Source organism: Trachurus trachurus (assembly GCF_905171665.1).
Source record: "Trachurus trachurus genome assembly, chromosome: 11".
Classification (NCBI taxonomy): Eukaryota; Metazoa; Chordata; class Actinopteri; order Carangiformes; family Carangidae; genus Trachurus; species Trachurus trachurus.
In genome coordinates this window covers 18850199-18868161 of record NC_139904.1, presented here as the reverse complement: position 1 = coordinate 18868161, position 17963 = coordinate 18850199, and the positions used below count along the sequence as shown (strand labels likewise).

Sequence of the window (17963 nt, the reverse complement as noted above, 5' to 3'; positions counted from 1 at the left end):
TCATCCAAATTTATAAAATGTTTATCATTTACATCATAGTCCGTTTCTAAAAATAATATAATTTTAACTTTTTAAACAGGAAATGTTTCAGAAAACCTGTGTTGTCCATATGTATGATTATGTAACAGCAGCTGTATGTTATCCTCCTAAAGCCCTAAACAAAGGGCATCTTGTATTTAAAGTAGTATGGTACCAACTGGGAAAATAATTGACATTTTTTATCTGATCAAAGCTTTTAAATACTTTAAAACATTATTTCCAATTGGCCAATTATGACCACCCAACCCAAAGTGACCTCCTCTGCACTGCCGGGTCTTGTGAGGAAAACCACAACAGGCAGTGTTACATAATAGAGTTATATTATTGTCAATGAAGTTTAAACTGGAGACTCATCGGTCCAAAGAAGTAACAACAACAGCAGCAGCAGCAGTGGAGGTCTGACAAACAACTGACGGCACACAGCTACAGACAGTTATATTTGCTGCGACACTTCTGATGAAGCGAACAGATCAATGCAGGAAGAGGGCTGTTAGAGCAATCATGAGTCATGACAGATGCTGCGGTTAAGAATGATTAAGTGGAGGTTAATGGTTGTTGTCTTGAGTGTTGGTTCATAAAAAGCAGCCGAAGGTTAACAGCCACACTCTGCAGCCGGGCTTCTCTCCACGTACAACAAAAGGGTTCACGCACACAGTCGGAACAAAAAGTACAACTATTTGCGTAAGAGTTACGTCCAGGAGGGTGTTGTGTCGCTATTTATAGCACGTAAACAACATCATCACCACGTCTGTGTCAGAGCCTCACCCAGACGACTTCTGCGGAGCATGTCCGGCGAGACGGGCCTGAGCTTCCTCTCAGCTTTGATGTCCTCAAGCAGACGCTCATGGAGGCTGCGGGGCCGTGGAGGGTGGGGCTTCAGTTTACGGGCCGCGACCTGCCATGGCAAGCACAGGGGGTGAGCACTTGACTGAGGTCACCATGGAAACCCAAGTGTAATTAAAGATGATCAGTCGGTCTCTAAATGTTTTGCTTTGATGGAAATACATGAGGTTAGAGATGCACCGATCCGATACCCGGATTGGATATCGGCTCCGATATTGACTAATTAGCTGGATCGGATATCGGATGAATGAGGCCGATCCAGCATTCCGATCCAGCCATTTCTTTTTTATTAATATCATACACAGCAATACAGTTAAAGCCATCTAGTTTTATTAGTAGACTTTTATTAGTTAGTGTTATTTCTTTTTGCTGCTAATGTACACTTATTATAAATAAAGTTATTTGTTAATAAATAATATTAAAGCAGAAGTAAGTGATATATTTGTGTTAATATAAGTCTTAAATAGTTATATCTTCCGACAGCAATCACTTACATAGAGTGTTTGGACCGAAACACGGGTCTGTCAGTCACTCTGCTCTGAGCCGAGGAGAAAACATTTATCGTATCCTACAGTTTTTATCCAATGAGGAGAGAGAACGGCATGCAGGGCTGTGTGTGCAGCCAAGGGACGCCGTGAATGTGGCGACGTAGGGACGAGGACTGTTATAGTGCGTTCAAGGAAACTCGTATTTTTCCGACCGTGAAGTCGTACCAGTTCGATCTGGTACGAGTTCACCGGTCGGAAGTTACGAGTGGCCGTTATAGTGACTTTCACCGGTAAAACAGGTCGGAAAAACACGAGTGGGTTGCCTGGAACGCTACAAAGTCGTAAGTTGTGACTTGAAGCTGTAATTTACGATTTCAAAAGCCTGCCTGGAACGCAGCATTAGCGAAAACGACCGGACCACTTACTTCTGCTTTAAGTACATTTCTATCTGTGTTAATTTCTTACCTTTTTTTTTTTTTAAAAAGGCTAAATGTTTATGTCAAGCCTGATGCCTTCACTCACATGGCAAGGTATACGGTTCATTCATTCAACAGTAGTATCGGATCGGTATCGGGTATCGGCCGATACGCTCAGCCCAGATATTGGTATCGGATTGGATCGGAAAAAACTCGATCGGTGCATCTCTACTGCAAACTAAACGCTGTATACTTCCAAACAAGAAAATTGCTGAGTGGGGAAAAGACCAATGTCACCGAGTTGTGTTCCTACTCACAGGATTGAGTGGCGGTCGTGACCGGATGAAGTCCAGGATAATTTCATGTGCGCTCTTCTTTAACCTTGGAGGGATGTTTCCGTTCACCTGCCATTTACAAACACATGCACTTAACACCATGACACCTGAGATTTCAATTTCACACACACAAGACAGTGCAAATTAAATGAAAAAGAAGATGTGGGCCTGTGCAGGACCGTGAAATCCTCACCATGACTTTTCGCAGTTTGTAACGTTTGGAGCGGATGTCATCCATCAGCATTTCATAGGGCGTGAGCTGGTACTCAATGGGCAGCGGGTTGTACTGGCGTTCCTGCACCTTCTTCAACTTCACACCATGTCGTAGATCTCGCATCACCTGCACCCAGAACCGTGCCTGATGGGAGTAAAAAAATGACACTTGTTACAGCCACATTCACCACCTGTGTGTAAATTTTATGTAATTCCCAACACATTTTAAGTCTTGCAATGCTTGGCGCAGTTAAGTCGTTCTCCTTACCCAGTCTGCATTTTGCAGCTCATCGAGGTCTTTAACGGGGTCCTCACGTGCGTCTCTCTCCATTTTCCGCAGGTTCTAGTCGAGAAAGGAGGAAGAACATAGAAAGAGGGTGAAGGGGAAAGGCAGAAAAAAAAATCAAAATTGTTTTTTTAACCTTATTATATGCTACTCTTCAGTTCAGTTCAGAAAACTTTATTATCCCCCGAGGGGGCAATTTGTTGTGCGACAAGCAGAACAACACAGTACTCTAGAACTCTAGAACTCTAGAATCTAGATGTACCACTGTGTCCACAGTACTGGAGCTGGAATTGAGTTAAGGACACTGGGCAATGTGCCCATATTGTCATAGCAGTCTGGTTAATTCATCAATGGATGCTGTTTTACATGAGCAGGTCGATATCTTGTCTGGTCCCACAGTGACAGTGTAGCAGAGGGGAGAAAACGCAAGTCAATAGTCAAACTAATAACTGCTATTAATGCATGTCTGCTGAATCTTCACTGAACAAGCTGATTATTGGAAGTTCTGGGTGACTTCTGGGTTTTTCAGATGTCAACTCCTCCCTGTTGATGTACTGGACATGTGCATCCGTCCTGTGTACAGTTAAAGTCAGCTGCATGAGGCAATCCTCCTGGACGTGGGAAACAAGAAGCTACTGTGTGTATTTTTAACATGTTGTCCCACTGTCCTGTCCTAATTTGTTTTTTTACCTCAGACATTAATATGTACTGACTGGGGAAGACAAAGCAGCCACTCAGACCGGACCGAGGGCCTCAGTTTAGCTTCATTACTAACACACTCAAACTCTTCTTCATATTCCATATACAGATCTAAAAAGGCTCTTGTCTCAAGTTCAGCCCAAGTTCATTAAAATAACTGAATATAACATAATCACTTGAGATCACTGCTCGTCAGACTTTTCGATCAGAAGCTCCTGTGCCGACAGCCTCGGCTGCTTTTCTCCTTATCATCTTTGCACATATTCATCCACACCCATCTTTATTGCTGGAACACATTCCTTCACCGCAAGACTAATTCCTTTTTCTGCTTATCTGATCAGTCTCTTCATATAGCTAAAAGCTGCTGCCAACTTATCTTACACCCTATTAAACATGTGATGTCTCTCACTGACACTTTTCATTAAAAAAAAGAAGGTTTCAGTGTGAAAGAGCTGATCTGCACTGGCAAAACAACAAGTGCAAGAAAAGAAACACTCAAAGACAGACTCACTGACTAGCCTCCTAATTTGTAAGCATGTGTGGTACTGTGTATGGTTACTTATTATCAATTATCCGCAAGCATTCAGTGCAACAGGAAGTAAACCTCTGTAGCTTGGTGGTTCCCCCCCCGTAAGCTCCTTAAATTGCTGTAATAATGTTGCACTTGATTCTATAACCATACGTTGCATAAGACTGTTTACATGAGTCATGCGGAAGTCGCAGCCAGTGTGTGCAAGGTACAGTAAAGCTACGCTGATATTAGGCAGCAACTGTTCACTGTAGAGGCTGTGACAGTGTGTTTTTTCATACGGATGATTTTTTAATTAATCGTCTTAAATGAAATAAACAAACTCTTGGGCGAACAGTTGCGCAACAAGCACAAGCTCTACAGGGGATCCCTCATTAATCATACTCCACTTCTTCATTTACAGGAATCAGTCTGCCAGTGAGCTAGTGTCCTGATGCCAGGGTGAGTTTGGCCAAGTTCTCCGTTGGCCTGACGAGGGGGGTCATGCGCAGTCTCAGTCCTTCTGGGACCATCACCGCCACTTTATGGGCTGTTTTGTTGTTATTGTGCTGTTTCTGGGCACCGCTCAGGCACTTTTCTTTTCTCTGCAACAGAAACTCTGTTGGGCTAACAGATCCTAATTTAACCATCTGATTTCTAAAGCAGCCACATACCAAAGCAGAGTGGGAGCCACTGAGGGCAAAAGACATTTGGTACTTTCCCATCCCTCATCCCTGCACTTCTAAACAAATGTTTCCCCTTCCACCTGGTTTTGGGAATGTGGATGAGTGACAGTAATTAAAAAGTGAGTGTCAAACTTACTCATTAAATAAGCACTGAAGACTCACTTGTTATGTTGTTATCAATGATGTCATTGTTTGTGTTTGTGCTCGACTGTTCAGACTTGGCAGTAGCTTACAAGTTCAGGATGATGCAGCAGTTTCTTACCTCCTTTGCACTTTTGATCTTTTCCAGAAAGGTGCGCAGTTCCCGGGTCTCGGCATAGAGAGCGCGACACACAGCCTGGTAGTGACAGGGAGCGTCTGATGGACTGGGCAGGTGGGAGGAACATATCTGTAGAAGGAGAAAGGGAAAAGGGAAAAGATGCGTTACATGTATATTGCACATATGCACAAACATAATTTAAACTTGACTGACATTAAAAAAACAGTAACATATTGCTGCAGAGATCTCACACAAAAATAAAAAGACAAGTACTGTCAACAGTACTGCCTGCAACCTTTACTTTTTGGTTTAACTTTTCCAGTTAGACTTGATTGCAAAGTTGCTACAGCTTTCATTTTCATTTAAACCACTGACTTTACATTTTCCATCAAATTCAAATCATATACTCACAAGAAGAGTCTAAAACCATGTTTGCAGCTCAGACACAGCAGTGCTTTAAACAAATACTAACCTATTTTAGGTATGCTAACAATGTCAAACATGCTCATCTTAATTTACTGTGTTATAAGCATGCTAACATTTTGTAATCGGCACCAAATACAAAGCATACCTGAAGCAAAAGGGAATATCATTGTGTGGTCATAAAACCCAATCACTGGTTAAATCAATAAGCCTGATGATTGAACTAGATGAAAACACTTGATCCTGAGAAGGGCAGGACTGTTTGTGCCAATTTATTTGACAATTCTTTAAACTGAAAACCAAAAAGGTCACCTCATGGTGTCACTAGAGGGAAAGTGAAAGGATCACACGTATACAGACACAACATAACCATCTTCACAGCCAAGTCACAGGTGTGGCTAAAAAACACTGAGAGTATGTGAAGTATAACATTCAACAGTGTGTACTGTGGACCTGCCCGTCCAGTAGCAGCAACATTGCCTGCCAGGTATCACCAAAGCATCTAGAGTTCACCTCTGTGGTATTTGACAGCCATTATATAAAGATTTTGTCAAAGTAATAGAAGGGCTGTCAAATTATCTCTCTGACAACAAAAGGAGGAATCCAGATGAATGACATATTTGCGTGCTCTGCCGGTGGGCTGGGCAGGGCCACAGGAATGTCTGAGTCAACAAAAGGCGTCCTCTTCCGTGACGGTAAAGGGAAATTCACAGGTAAAATGATTCCACTATAGATTTACTGACAAGACAGAAATGGCACTGAATCAGTAGTTTCCGCTGTTTATGTCAAAAACTATGATCTTTATCAGCACTAAAACAAAAACATATTATGAAAGCAAAAGTGCCAACATGAGTTTGCAGATGTAGCATCACACCGATGACTCGTGGTGTGTGAAATCTGGGCGAGCCGAGCAATCACCAGCACTAAAACAGATTGACAGTTTTGGTGAGAGGCCGACAGCTCGTCTAGCCACGCCTCGGTTCACTCTATTCCACCGAAGCCCTGAAGAAGACGGATTTGACATGCAGCTATCCCACGTTTTACTGAGACGCTTCACCAGCCACTCCTGGCATCATTAGTCAGCTTCACATTTCATCAAACCCTAATTGCCCCCACCTACCTCTGTCTGACAGAACAGCAAAGTACAAGGAAGGACAGAGGTTAGTCAGGAATGTGCAGTTACCTAATCTGACCATCTCATACCAACAAGTTGCGGTTCACACTCAAGAGGATCATTGTTGGGGTAATTAGGGGCCAGACTGGACCCGCGCTGGCAGCAAACAGACCTGACGTTTGTGTTGTACGCTGGGGTTCATTACTTAGTGGGAACAAGCTGTGAAAGTTTCTAAGCTTATTCCCCCCCAAATACCAGTGTGTTTACACTGCTATAATTACCAGGCTCATATACAGGAGCTACTTGCGTGACAGCCTCTATCAGGGGAATTTGTCTGGAGCTGGGCCGACGATGATGACGTGTGGATTCACTGCTTCGTCTACAACACACCGGTTGTAGGAACGTGGGAAAAAAGGCGGGGAACAGGCAGATGGTTCAGTTTTTAAACACATGCAGGCCAGGATATATGAGAATCTGCACATTTAATACGCAGGCAGTGACAATTTGTTGCGCCATTTCCATCTGTCATGGATCGTCTTCAGCCTGATCCCCGACTCTACGACTGATTGAAACGTTGCAGGATATTATCAAAGTGTTTTTTTAAGCATTTTATGAGAGAGACAGGAAATGGGGAGGCAGAGAGAGGGCAGAATGACATGAAGCAAAGGGCCACCGGGGGAATCGAAACAGGGCCGACTGCTGCAAGGGCTGTAGCCCCATTATCAAAGTATTTTGATAAGACTTGAAGTAAATGAAATGGAGTCAAGCAGACCAACTGACTGTCACTTTGTCATCACTCACAATGCACCAGGTAAATGAGAAAACATGCAGCTTAGTTTGAACTTCATTAATTTGTTTACAGTATTTTTTTCCATCCGTTTGTTTCTTCAAACCCCCTATCAACATACCGAGATGATGTCTTGATAGCTGCGGATGCTGCTGATTGTGCCGGTGGTGGTGGTGGTGGCAGGGACGAGTTCCTCTTCCTCACACTCGTCCTCCTCCTCCGTGGCCTCGTAGCCCTCGTCTGGACAGGGGTCGCTCTCCGTTTCTTCGATGTTGGTCATCATATCGATGAGGCGCTCCAGCGGCGGGCTGAGCTCCCGCTCCTCGTTTTCTTTGAGGCCATAGTCCAGAGCTTTGTAGATCATGACGCCCAGCGAGTCGATAACCTGTGGGACAGACGACGGATGTTATGACGGATATGGTTATCGCGTGCTGAGATACAATCGCTTCTTTCACTTGGTTTCACTCTTTTTGCTCACAGTTTATTTATACTGAACTACTGTATGTCCACAAAAGAAAAAGGGAGATTTTATTTTTTTCTTATAACACAATATTATACATCATTATTGCAACTGTTCACCGCCACATTTCTGTTTTTGGTTATTCATTTTGGTGCAGACATGTTTTTCTAGTCAAATGAAATCAGTCAGGAATTTAATTCTCCTCGACAAGAAAATGTATTTTCTCAACCCTGAGGGTAGTAATTATTTTATGAAAAATACCAGCAAGTTTTCTCCTGTCTGGTATTTGTTTGCTGGCTGTTAAGTGTTCTTTCCAGTTGACAGTCACTCATTTCCCATGTGTTTTCTCTGCCCCTGCTGCTCTTATAATTACTGCACATCCTCATGAAATGCACCAAATTTCATGGCACCGCTGTCTTAGTTAGATAAACAACTCTTATCTACAGCAAACTGAGTTCACCTGAGCAGACAAGAAGACAGTTTGTGTCCTCAAACCAGATGTGAAACAGGGCCACAGTGTTCCTCCAAACGGCATGATTATTTCCATAATCTGAGGATGATTTCATTTCATCACTACTTCCCCTCATTAATAAGCAGAGTATGACCCATCTTTTTTTTTTTGCAGATTGTTGTAGCTCGTCTTAATGTCTCTAACTACGACCAGGCTAAAATTGGGACAAAGTTGTTCTTTCACTGCAGCATGTCCACTTGGCGCTGATGCTCATGTGTCCTCCCCTGACAACTAAATCTAACCAATAATCATCAATGATCTCAGGTCAACAAGTGTTTAGCAGTGAGATGAGCTGGGGACAATAAATAAATAAATAAAAATGGACAGCATGCTGAGGACTTAGTGATGCAGGAAATGACTTCGATCAGAGTTCAGTGATAAAGGAGAAAATCAGGTTAATAGCATCTTATATAAAATGGACGTAGAGCTCTCGCCTTTATTTTAACAGTTTTTATGTGACTGATTCAGTCAATAATTACTGTTAGGCTGTCATTTATTCCAGTATTAGTCAAGATACTCCTCCTCACCTTCAAAGCCCTCCACCACCTGCCCCCCCCCCCTCCCTACCTGTCTGACCTCCTCATTCCCCACCGCCCCACCCGTGCCCTCCGATCCTCCTCCACTCTCTCCCTGACAACACCCATATCTAAACTCAAATCCTTCGGCGACAGAGCCTTCTCCCGTACTGCACCCCGACTCTGGAACTCTCCCCCCCCCCCCCCCCCATCTGTCCGCGACTCACCCTCACTCCCCACATTCAAGTCCCGGTTAAAAACATACCTCTTCTCCCAAGCCTATGACCTCCCCTACCCATAGCCGGTCTCTCATCACCTCGCTCATTAATGTGTCACTGTGTACTGTCGCTCCCTCGTCTCCCCCGTATGTCTCTACCCTGTTTCTTTTGTTTCTTTGTAAGCGTCTTTGGGTTATTGAAAAGCGCTATATAAATTAAATGAATTATTATTATTATTATTATTATTATTATTATTATTATTATTATTATTATTATTATTATTATTATTATTATTATTATTATTATTATTATTATTATTATTACTACGATGATGATATCTACCTATATAACCTATAATGTAGATATAAGTGTACGTAAGCTCCACAGGGCACATTCTCCCTCTAATAAAATATACTGTAGCTTGTATCCCTGCAGCTAGTTTCCAGCACGCTATTGTACAGTGACCTTCAATGTTTTCTATAATATTAAACAACAGGGTTGTGTCGGAATACAATTGCTGTGGATACAGTGTTTGCAGTGTGGATATACTTAATAGAAACTGCTGCCTGCTGTGTGTTTGTTTCTGTTGCTCTGTGGTCAGGTCACTCGCAATGATGGATTTAAGTTTCTGTTTTTACAGTCTGCAACAGGTCGCAGTCATCTCACACTGTAGAGGATGAATACAAAACAATGCAATGGCTGCAGTAAAGAAAGAAAACAAGCCTTATAGTATACTCCAAATAAAACTATTAGACTATTAGTCCTCCTGACTAACACCGACTGCTTCTACATGACTGTGTTATTCCATTAAAGCAATTAATTCATTAATCAAAGAGATCTTTACCACACTACTATTAAACTGAAAATGTCTCAGATCAATTATGTTTTCGATTATATGCGACGTTAAATGTAGTCACAACAATAACAATAACAACACCTCAAAGCATCTTCATAATGGTTTTGTTGAGGTAATGATGTGATCACCTATTGGCGCTAACATGTGCTACATAATGCAACTGTATGTTCTTATGACAGGAATGGCGCCACATTGTTGAAAAAGGGAGGTGTCCAAAAGCAAAACAAAGTGGCTGTGGGTGAAACTGGTGCTGATGGGCATGGCTGCTGCTGGTGCCAGGGAACAGTGTGTCTAGGTGTGTAGCACACAGAGGGGAGGGGTGTTGACTCAGCACAATTGCCTCATTGCCTTCAGCAAAGGAGGATAAAAAATCATTATGTGATTGACACGACAGCGTCGACGCGTCTTGTCTAAACTAGCCTGAGCCTTAAGATGTCTGTGCCAAACATTATTATATCATAAAAACCTGAAAGCGTGTTAATCACAGCTCATGACAAACCCGAGAGCAGGTTTTGACAAACCTGTTTCAGGTAAATTACACAAAGGATTTCAGCTTGACTGGGACTTGACCTCATACTGTGCTCCAGCTCATGCTGATCAATTAGAAAATTACTTAATTATTGTGAATATGACTAACTAGCAAACACTCAGTGAGCAGCATGTGCTTCTTCATGACAGCATTAGCTTATTCTCTAGAGACATTATTGAAGAAAGACACATATTTTCTGCATTAAAATCGAGTTATCAATTAATGAAATCTAACCACTGTTACTCAACACAGAGCCGTTTTCAACCTTATGTGGTAAAACTTAGAAAAGCTGCAGGGTTCACTGCCAAAACAAGTTACACCTCGAAGCATTTTTTTCTAAATTGCTTTATTAAGGTACTGAAATGAGCTCCGGCATGTACTGTGTAATGACACTAATGGACTATAAGTTCCTCTGAAGAAAGGAATGAAGCCACAGCAGCAAACCAGTGCATGTGTTTGCACATTTGTCAATGTTCTGTCAATGTTTTGTTTTGTTTTTTTATATGTATTTACCTTAAGCTATTCTCAACCCATAAAAAAGGAATTAATCTCTGTGTGTATCTTAAACAGTAACCATGTCTATAAACATTGTTTTCACTGCACAGGAATGACTCTGGTCCTGTCTACTTCTTGTACTTGATCTAAGAAGAAAAAGGTGAGGAGTTCATGTTACAAAGGATTTGACTTGTGGGAAATAATAAATCACTGAAAATGATAAAACTGAATAAATAACTTATAAACATTTCTTGTTATTTCTTGGGATTGTGCTTCTCTTATTTATGGATAAATCCCAGATCTGTCTGTTTTATTTGGCTCTCTCTCTCTCTCTCTCTCTCTCTCTCTCTCTCTCTCTCTCTCTCTCTCTTTCTCTCTTTCTCTCTCTAGCGCCTGAAAATACAAATGCGATGAAAGTGAAAAATTTTTATTGAGAATTTCCCCGACCCTAATCTGTTGTATTTATTCTGGGCAACGATCAATTTTACCGTTATCATTTATCAACCATCTCTATGTGCAGCTGATAATCCTGTTCCAGGGCTAAAATGAATATCCTATTCCTTGGTGTCTTATTATGTAACCTTATAATCCATCTGTAGGACAACATGCGCTGTAATGGGAGGAGGTAGCAGGGAATGCTGGAGTGACAGACGGCACAAACGGTCTCATTCATGAGCCATCTTGGTCGTCTTCTTACTGTGCACTGAAACATCATGTAACAGTAAACCAACATTAATAATCACGTGAGGGAAAAATCCTCTTGAATCCATGTCCAATTTAAGCAAGTTTCATTAGTCTATGTTTCTAAACGAGGAACATGTGCTCCACTGGCGGGGCAAAAGCAGATTCAGCCAACAGTTATAGTTTAAATCCAATTGCCCAGCCAACACAGAAATGACTTGTAATGATCAACTATCCAGTGGCTCAACAGTAGCTAGAACATCTATTCACTCAATCTTATGTCTGGTGCCCAGGCTGACTGCGGGGAAAGAGAGAGGAAGAGAAAGAGGGAAAAATTCAGCTTGATTTTCCAATTACACATCACAATCTCATATGGAGACTTGTGACTCAGAGGAATGAGGCAAGGAGGCAAAGCAGAGGAGAAGCGTGACAGAGGACGTAAGTATGCGGGTAAACAGTTGGTAAAGACAAGCAGAAAACCCACTGCTGGGTCTCAGGTACATGTTTTGTAGCGAACCGCTAATTGAAGTCAGACCCCACCCGGGATAGGTGGATGCATGCCACAGTGGATGAGACACACAAACACACATACGTTCCCACCGGTGAGGTCTCACGTCAACCACGAGTATCACGCAAAAAACACCTACGTTTCCAAATGTGTCTTAGGAAATGTAGCAGGATGAGTCATCTGGGTGTCTAAGACAAAGAATAACAGTGAGAATGAACTCAGCTTAAATATACACAACTCAGAATCAATGTGCGAATCCAATTCAAAACTGTATCTTTAACTCCATTTAGATAATACTGCAGCCTCCCTCACCAGCTACGTTTCTCACGCTCCGTTAACAAATAAGCGATACTGAGCTTGACATTACTAACCGAGGTAAAAGATGTGATTTTCCAACAATGACTTATTTTATACGAGTGAGGCTCCACTTCCCATGAAGACCGGAGATGCTGCATCTTGAGAATCAATGACGAATACAAGAAGAATCTTTTACTCATGAATAACCTTTGTCTGCTGAGGGAAGAGATGTGGTCATGTCAAATCCTGAACATCATAGCCCGAGTCAGTACAAAAAACGAAAAAGTAAAAAGAAAGCTAATACATTACAACATATAAGTATGAAAAGAAAATCCTTATCCCTTAAGTGCACATTTTCCTCAAAGCACGACCTTCTTAGTGCCTTAAAATAAATAAAATTAGGAGTAATGTAATGTTTTTTTCCTCAACTTAAGCAGCTAAATGGGTCAGGCTGTACACTTAAACACAGGCCTTTTGATGACCAAACAAAATAACAAGGGATATGTAATTTGAAACATCTGTTTGGTGTCCTCCCAGGCCAAGAATCTCACAGAAGCGAGCGAACAAGTTGGGTCACTCATGAGTAAAGTTACAACTCATGTGGCTCCAGACCTTTAAGACTGTGTGCTACTGTCTGGAGAGTTTTTCTGCCTGTGCCGTGTTTGTGGCCAGAACCTGCTTGGAAAAAAGTTTATTTACATGCAGACTTTATGATTAGATCGAGTTAAATAAATTGAGTGTACTTTATGTTTCAGTTCTGCTGTCACTGAGCCTTTAATAAAACAGCAAAATGTGTGTCAAATTGCAAGGGCAGTGTAGTTGTATATTGAAGCTGGTCAAACAGAACAAGACCACGTGCCTATGATCGGTGAAGAACCAATGAGTCAACCAGTGCGCAGATGGGATAAGAATGAACTATTTGTGTGTAAGAGCACCATTAACTCTCTCACACAAGCACATGAGAAAGGAAACAAAAACCAGGCTTTTGTACTGTTGGATCCTGCAACCAGCTCAGTTTGTACAGAAATCTAAAACTATTCCTAAACTCAGTATCACCATCTCACCGTCAAGCTGTATTCGTTACATACAGGCCATTGTAAGTGGCCTGACATCACTGTCGGGTCTGCCTTTACACCATCACACTCTCTCTTTCTTTGCAGTTACAGCCCGAGGCGTCAGTGTGGCCATCTGAGTTCACAGAGCAGTCGGATAAGCAGCCTTCAGCATTTTGCTGCAGTAGTAGAGCAAAGCCATCACAACACAGACAGTTACATAACCAGTGCTAAATCTAGAGGCCTCTCTCTGCAGGAGCGGATGCTACGTCTCCTCCCGGGCCGCAGCATCACTATCATCAGTCATAGCGGGACAGAAGATGATGCTGCTCTTTCACATCTCGTCACGGTCCCAAAAAAAAATCTCTTCATGCTCTTTTGTGGGTGGAAAAAAAAGGAAACTGTTGAGTTTGCATCCAAGTCGACTGAGGACCGAGACAACGTCCCCCTGGATCAAACATCCACCTTTGACTTTATGTGTCATCATTCCTTAACCATCTATGTGACGTACGGGCATAAAAGCTGAGGAATGCAGAGAGGGAGGACTGAAAAAAAAGTAAAACTCACAAAAAACACTCACAACGCGTGACACTGTGAACCATCAGTTATTCAGAGCTCCACAGTCTTAGCAACACATGATGCACTTGTTGTATGTGCCAGAAAAGATAAATCCACAGAAACTAGTTTGCATCACTGAAGCCCTTATTCCCCAGCTGCAAAATAACCCAGCTCCCTCTTATTGAGTTTATCCTGAAACACTGTAGGACTCAATCAGACAGACAGCTTTTTTTTTTTTATGACTGAGGAGAAAAACCTGGCTCCTCAACACAAAACAAATTTGTCATCACAAAACCGCTGAGGAGTTGCTGCAAAACATCTGAGGTATTCATCTGGTAATTTCATAAAGTTGGTTCACTAACGAGGAAACTTTCATCTCTCAGGCCTGACAGGAGGAGAAAAAAAATGAGGGATAGATTTTTTTTTCTCTTGTGGATATAAATAGAATACCCTGACTCACATAGTTCGATCTACTCAATAAACTGGCTTTGTGTTTGCTGTGAATATCCCTATATAGGCAGAAATGTAACCTTGGGGACTGTAATCTAAGATGCATGGGTGCTTATGTGTCACAAAAATCAATTGAGTGATTAGGATAACAGCGCGATGTAACATAATGAGGTCACTGATACATACAGGGATCAAACTAGGTGCCACTCACTCACTGCAGGGACCTAGTCGACAAACAAGCGTGCAGACAACTGACCCCGAAAAAAATCTCACTTTTCCTTCCTCTCAAAATACTCACACTGACATCAGAGCTGACAAGAGTGCGAGTCGGTCTTGGTAGAGACGGAGCTCATAGTCTCCAGAGGCTGTTGTAAGGGAAGATATGCACACACACACACACTAAACACACACTCAACACAGACGCCTCACATGCAGACACATGCAGCCACTGTTCAACCAGCTGCAGCGTGGAAGCCACTACTGTACACTGTACTATACTGAGACTCAGCAAAACATCCAAATACAGCCCCAAGTTTAAAAGGATTTGAATTTTACTGAAAACAAACAAAACAAAAAAGGAACAGGTCTCTGAGTGAGAAACACTTCCACATTAAGGTTCAACAATATTTCACATTAAAAAAATAAACCTGAGCCACCTACTGACCGACGGACTCGGATCTGAAACTCAGTCTATCAGGATCCATTTCAAAATCCAAGGCTTTAGCTTGTGTATTGTGTTGGCAAACTAATGGTCTTGGCCCAAAATTGAGCTACAGGGGCGTGAGCAGATCTGGCAAACTGTAGAAGCTGTAATAGGATACTACAACTAATCTCACCTTAATCTTCAACAGGGGACAAACTGGGTTAAGCTTGTCCTATAGGACGCAACATAAGGTGCACGTTCCACATAAAAGGAAATTATTTTCCTGCAAGACGTATTCACCACCAACCACCAACACGATAGGACAGCAGCCGAAGAGAAAGGCTACGGGACCAAATTTAAATGATTTTTTGATGATTTGTTTTGTCACTGGTGATGATTATGACTTGATGCTTTGGTGTCAGCGGGAAAGTGGGTCAACACACTAACCGAGTCAGTGATTAGCTCCAAAACACTCAAGTGTAGAGAAGTAGTGGTATGAGAGTGGTTAGCTGGCTGACTCACCTTACTTGGGTACTACTGAGACACAACCAACACCAAGCACAAAAACATGAGAGACACAAGCCGATGGCCAAAATGTGGCCGAGGAAAGCACTTCTTTGAATTACCGTTTATGAAGTGGCTGCGTGTATTAGATCAATTTCCACAAAATGACCTGAATGGAATTGGGTCACATGGAAAAGTGCCAGGCCAAATTTACAGATCATCTAGTTCATGTTAGCAGCTTCTCAGAAAAACAAAATTACACCAAGCAGCACACAAAAATGAGAATTTTACAAAACAAGTCTGCAACTTTAGCATCCTAACAACGACAAGACTAGAAAGCCGCGAGTGATCAGAAAATCAGCATTTGACTTTGATCATTGAATAATAGTGTACACATGAAAAATAGTGTACACATGAAACATTTAACACGTACAGTAAAATGATAAAACAAGATAATTTAAGATGATTTGTGGGCGTTTAGAAACTGTAACACAATATGTCAATATTTACTGTTATTTCAATGACCTAATCAATTGAGGCAACAATAGGCAGATTAGCTAATGATTTAAATTATACTTGCAGCAATACGTCTGCCATTGTAATATTTACTGCATGCAGGGGCAAAAATATCTCCAGACTTTTGACAATTTCTCCTACAACTCCACGCCTGGCACAAGGGAAAAGTCAGGGATCATCCATGTCAGTGAGCTTCATTCTCTGTCTGTCCAAAACTCTATGATTTGTTAATTTATTTCATTTTGGACCGAAGCAGTCGACCAACCAGCCGAGAGATTGAGACCTTCATCCTCAAAAACACTGTTTTTCCAGCATGCAACGCTCAGCAATACTACCGACTCTGACAGAGAGCTCACACAGGTGACAGCTAATTTTATCTGTGTTCAAGCTATAGATCAATCAGCAGGACTAAAATGAAAATTTAAAACAAGGTGTGAACTCAAGGTTTAACCACACACAATTAACCACACACACGGCTGATTCTGTACAATCATCACATTGATATCCAATAACAATTGTGCAAGGTGTTATTTCAATGAGACCAGCAACAGGCAAACACCCACTGTCTATTTAGCAGTCCAGCATCATTAAAGATACTGTAAGAAGTAGTAGTAGGTGATGAGCAAAGGTTAAAGTATGAGGAGGGAAAACACCCGTGCTTAACATTTTGACGTCAACAGTTCAGCGGCGAGCCGAGTAGCCACTATTCAGCCATGAGATTTCACATCTGTTCTGACTGTCAGCTGAGGCAGAGGAATTATTTCCAAATAAGCCATGCGGAAACACACTCATGCTGTGCATGCCTGTGATCACATGAACTAACAAGACAAACATGAAAGTGGATCTGGCTGCTCAGAGTTGTTAAAGAGACTCTGTAGAATTAGTCTGTGTTTACACATAATGAATCCTTCAGAGCGAGACTTCCCCTCCCAACATTATACACTGTAACCTACTTGGCCAAACAGACACTGGTCTCTTCACATGCTCTTGGCGCTGGTGTTTTAGTGTATAATAATTAAAAAATGGGATGCACTCATGAACAAAAAGAGGAGGACAGAGACGTGCTCTTCTGCATCAGAGCGCGGCACACACAATAACTTCAAAACAAAGTAGAGAGTGACATTTGTATGGAGCTCAGCTCACTCCCACTCACTCATGCGTAGTCCATCACAGGTCAGGGCTCAGTCTGAGGGAAAACACTTGAAAGGATGCCGTGCATGTTGTTTTATTTGAATGGGCAATAATGATTTTTCCTGGTTAAAACTCTCTGCTCTCTCTGAAAGCTGATTTCATGTTTCTGAAAGTTTATTTTGTGCCTGCATATCAACACACGGAAGGAAAAAATCTAGGAGAGTAGATCCCATTGGCACCTGCTGAGAAGTGACATCTAGATTTTGACTGTGCTGATGTGGCAGACAGATTAGATTTATATCCTTTCTAAAGAGAAAAAAAACGTAACATCCAAAATTTACAGCTTTCCAGTTAATGTTTAAATGTCATCTTGCTCTGACTGGAGGCAGAGGGAATGATTTTCCTTCAGGTCCACACAGGCCTATTTTTGGTGTGATTGCGCACTAATAGCATCCGCGGTGGACAAGCTGTGAAAACAGATTCTGAAATAGTACTGCCTGTGTCAGCATGACAAGTGAACTAAATGTATAGCAGATGTGGAGTGAAAGGAAATTCAACAACTGAATTACCCAAACCTTTATGTAAAAAGAAAAACAAAAGGAGAATATACAGTATCTTGAGTATCATAAAACCACTGAAATGTAGTTAATGTAAAACTTGGAGGCCGATTAGAAACTTACCGCTAATGACGTGGGAGCCGATTGGTATTTATCTGCAATGACAGAACATAAAGTAAAAATTTATTAGTTACACCCAGTAATGCTGAGAATGGTTATTACTCGCACGAGTAATTATAGGTAACAATCAACCAACATCGCAAACACACCCATTGAACTATAATGTGCATTTACTGTACAATTATACAAGGTATTTTCAAGTGAATGTCGCACACAGTGTCACAGAATATAAAATATTAACTTCACGTACGAGAGTGGAGACTAGA

The 17963-nt window shown here is 41.7% G+C and overlaps 1 protein-coding gene across 2 annotated transcripts in view; it reads right to left on the bottom strand.

Moving 5' to 3' along the window:
• spire1a (spire-type actin nucleation factor 1a) overlaps positions 1-17963 on the bottom strand; it is a 30494-nt gene that overhangs the window by 8360 nt on the left and 4171 nt on the right. For both annotated transcript variants that reach the window (XM_083981763.1, XM_083981764.1), the window contains exons 2-8: positions 17701-17732; positions 7218-7481; positions 4776-4901; positions 2603-2677; positions 2315-2479; positions 2104-2190; positions 805-934 (exon numbers count right to left, since the gene is read on the bottom strand). In XM_083981763.1, the coding sequence (XP_083837889.1) occupies positions 805-934; positions 2104-2190; positions 2315-2479; positions 2603-2677; positions 4776-4901; positions 7218-7481; positions 17701-17732 (879 nt within the window). The remainder of the gene's footprint in view (positions 1-804; positions 935-2103; positions 2191-2314; positions 2480-2602; positions 2678-4775; positions 4902-7217; positions 7482-17700; positions 17733-17963) is intronic.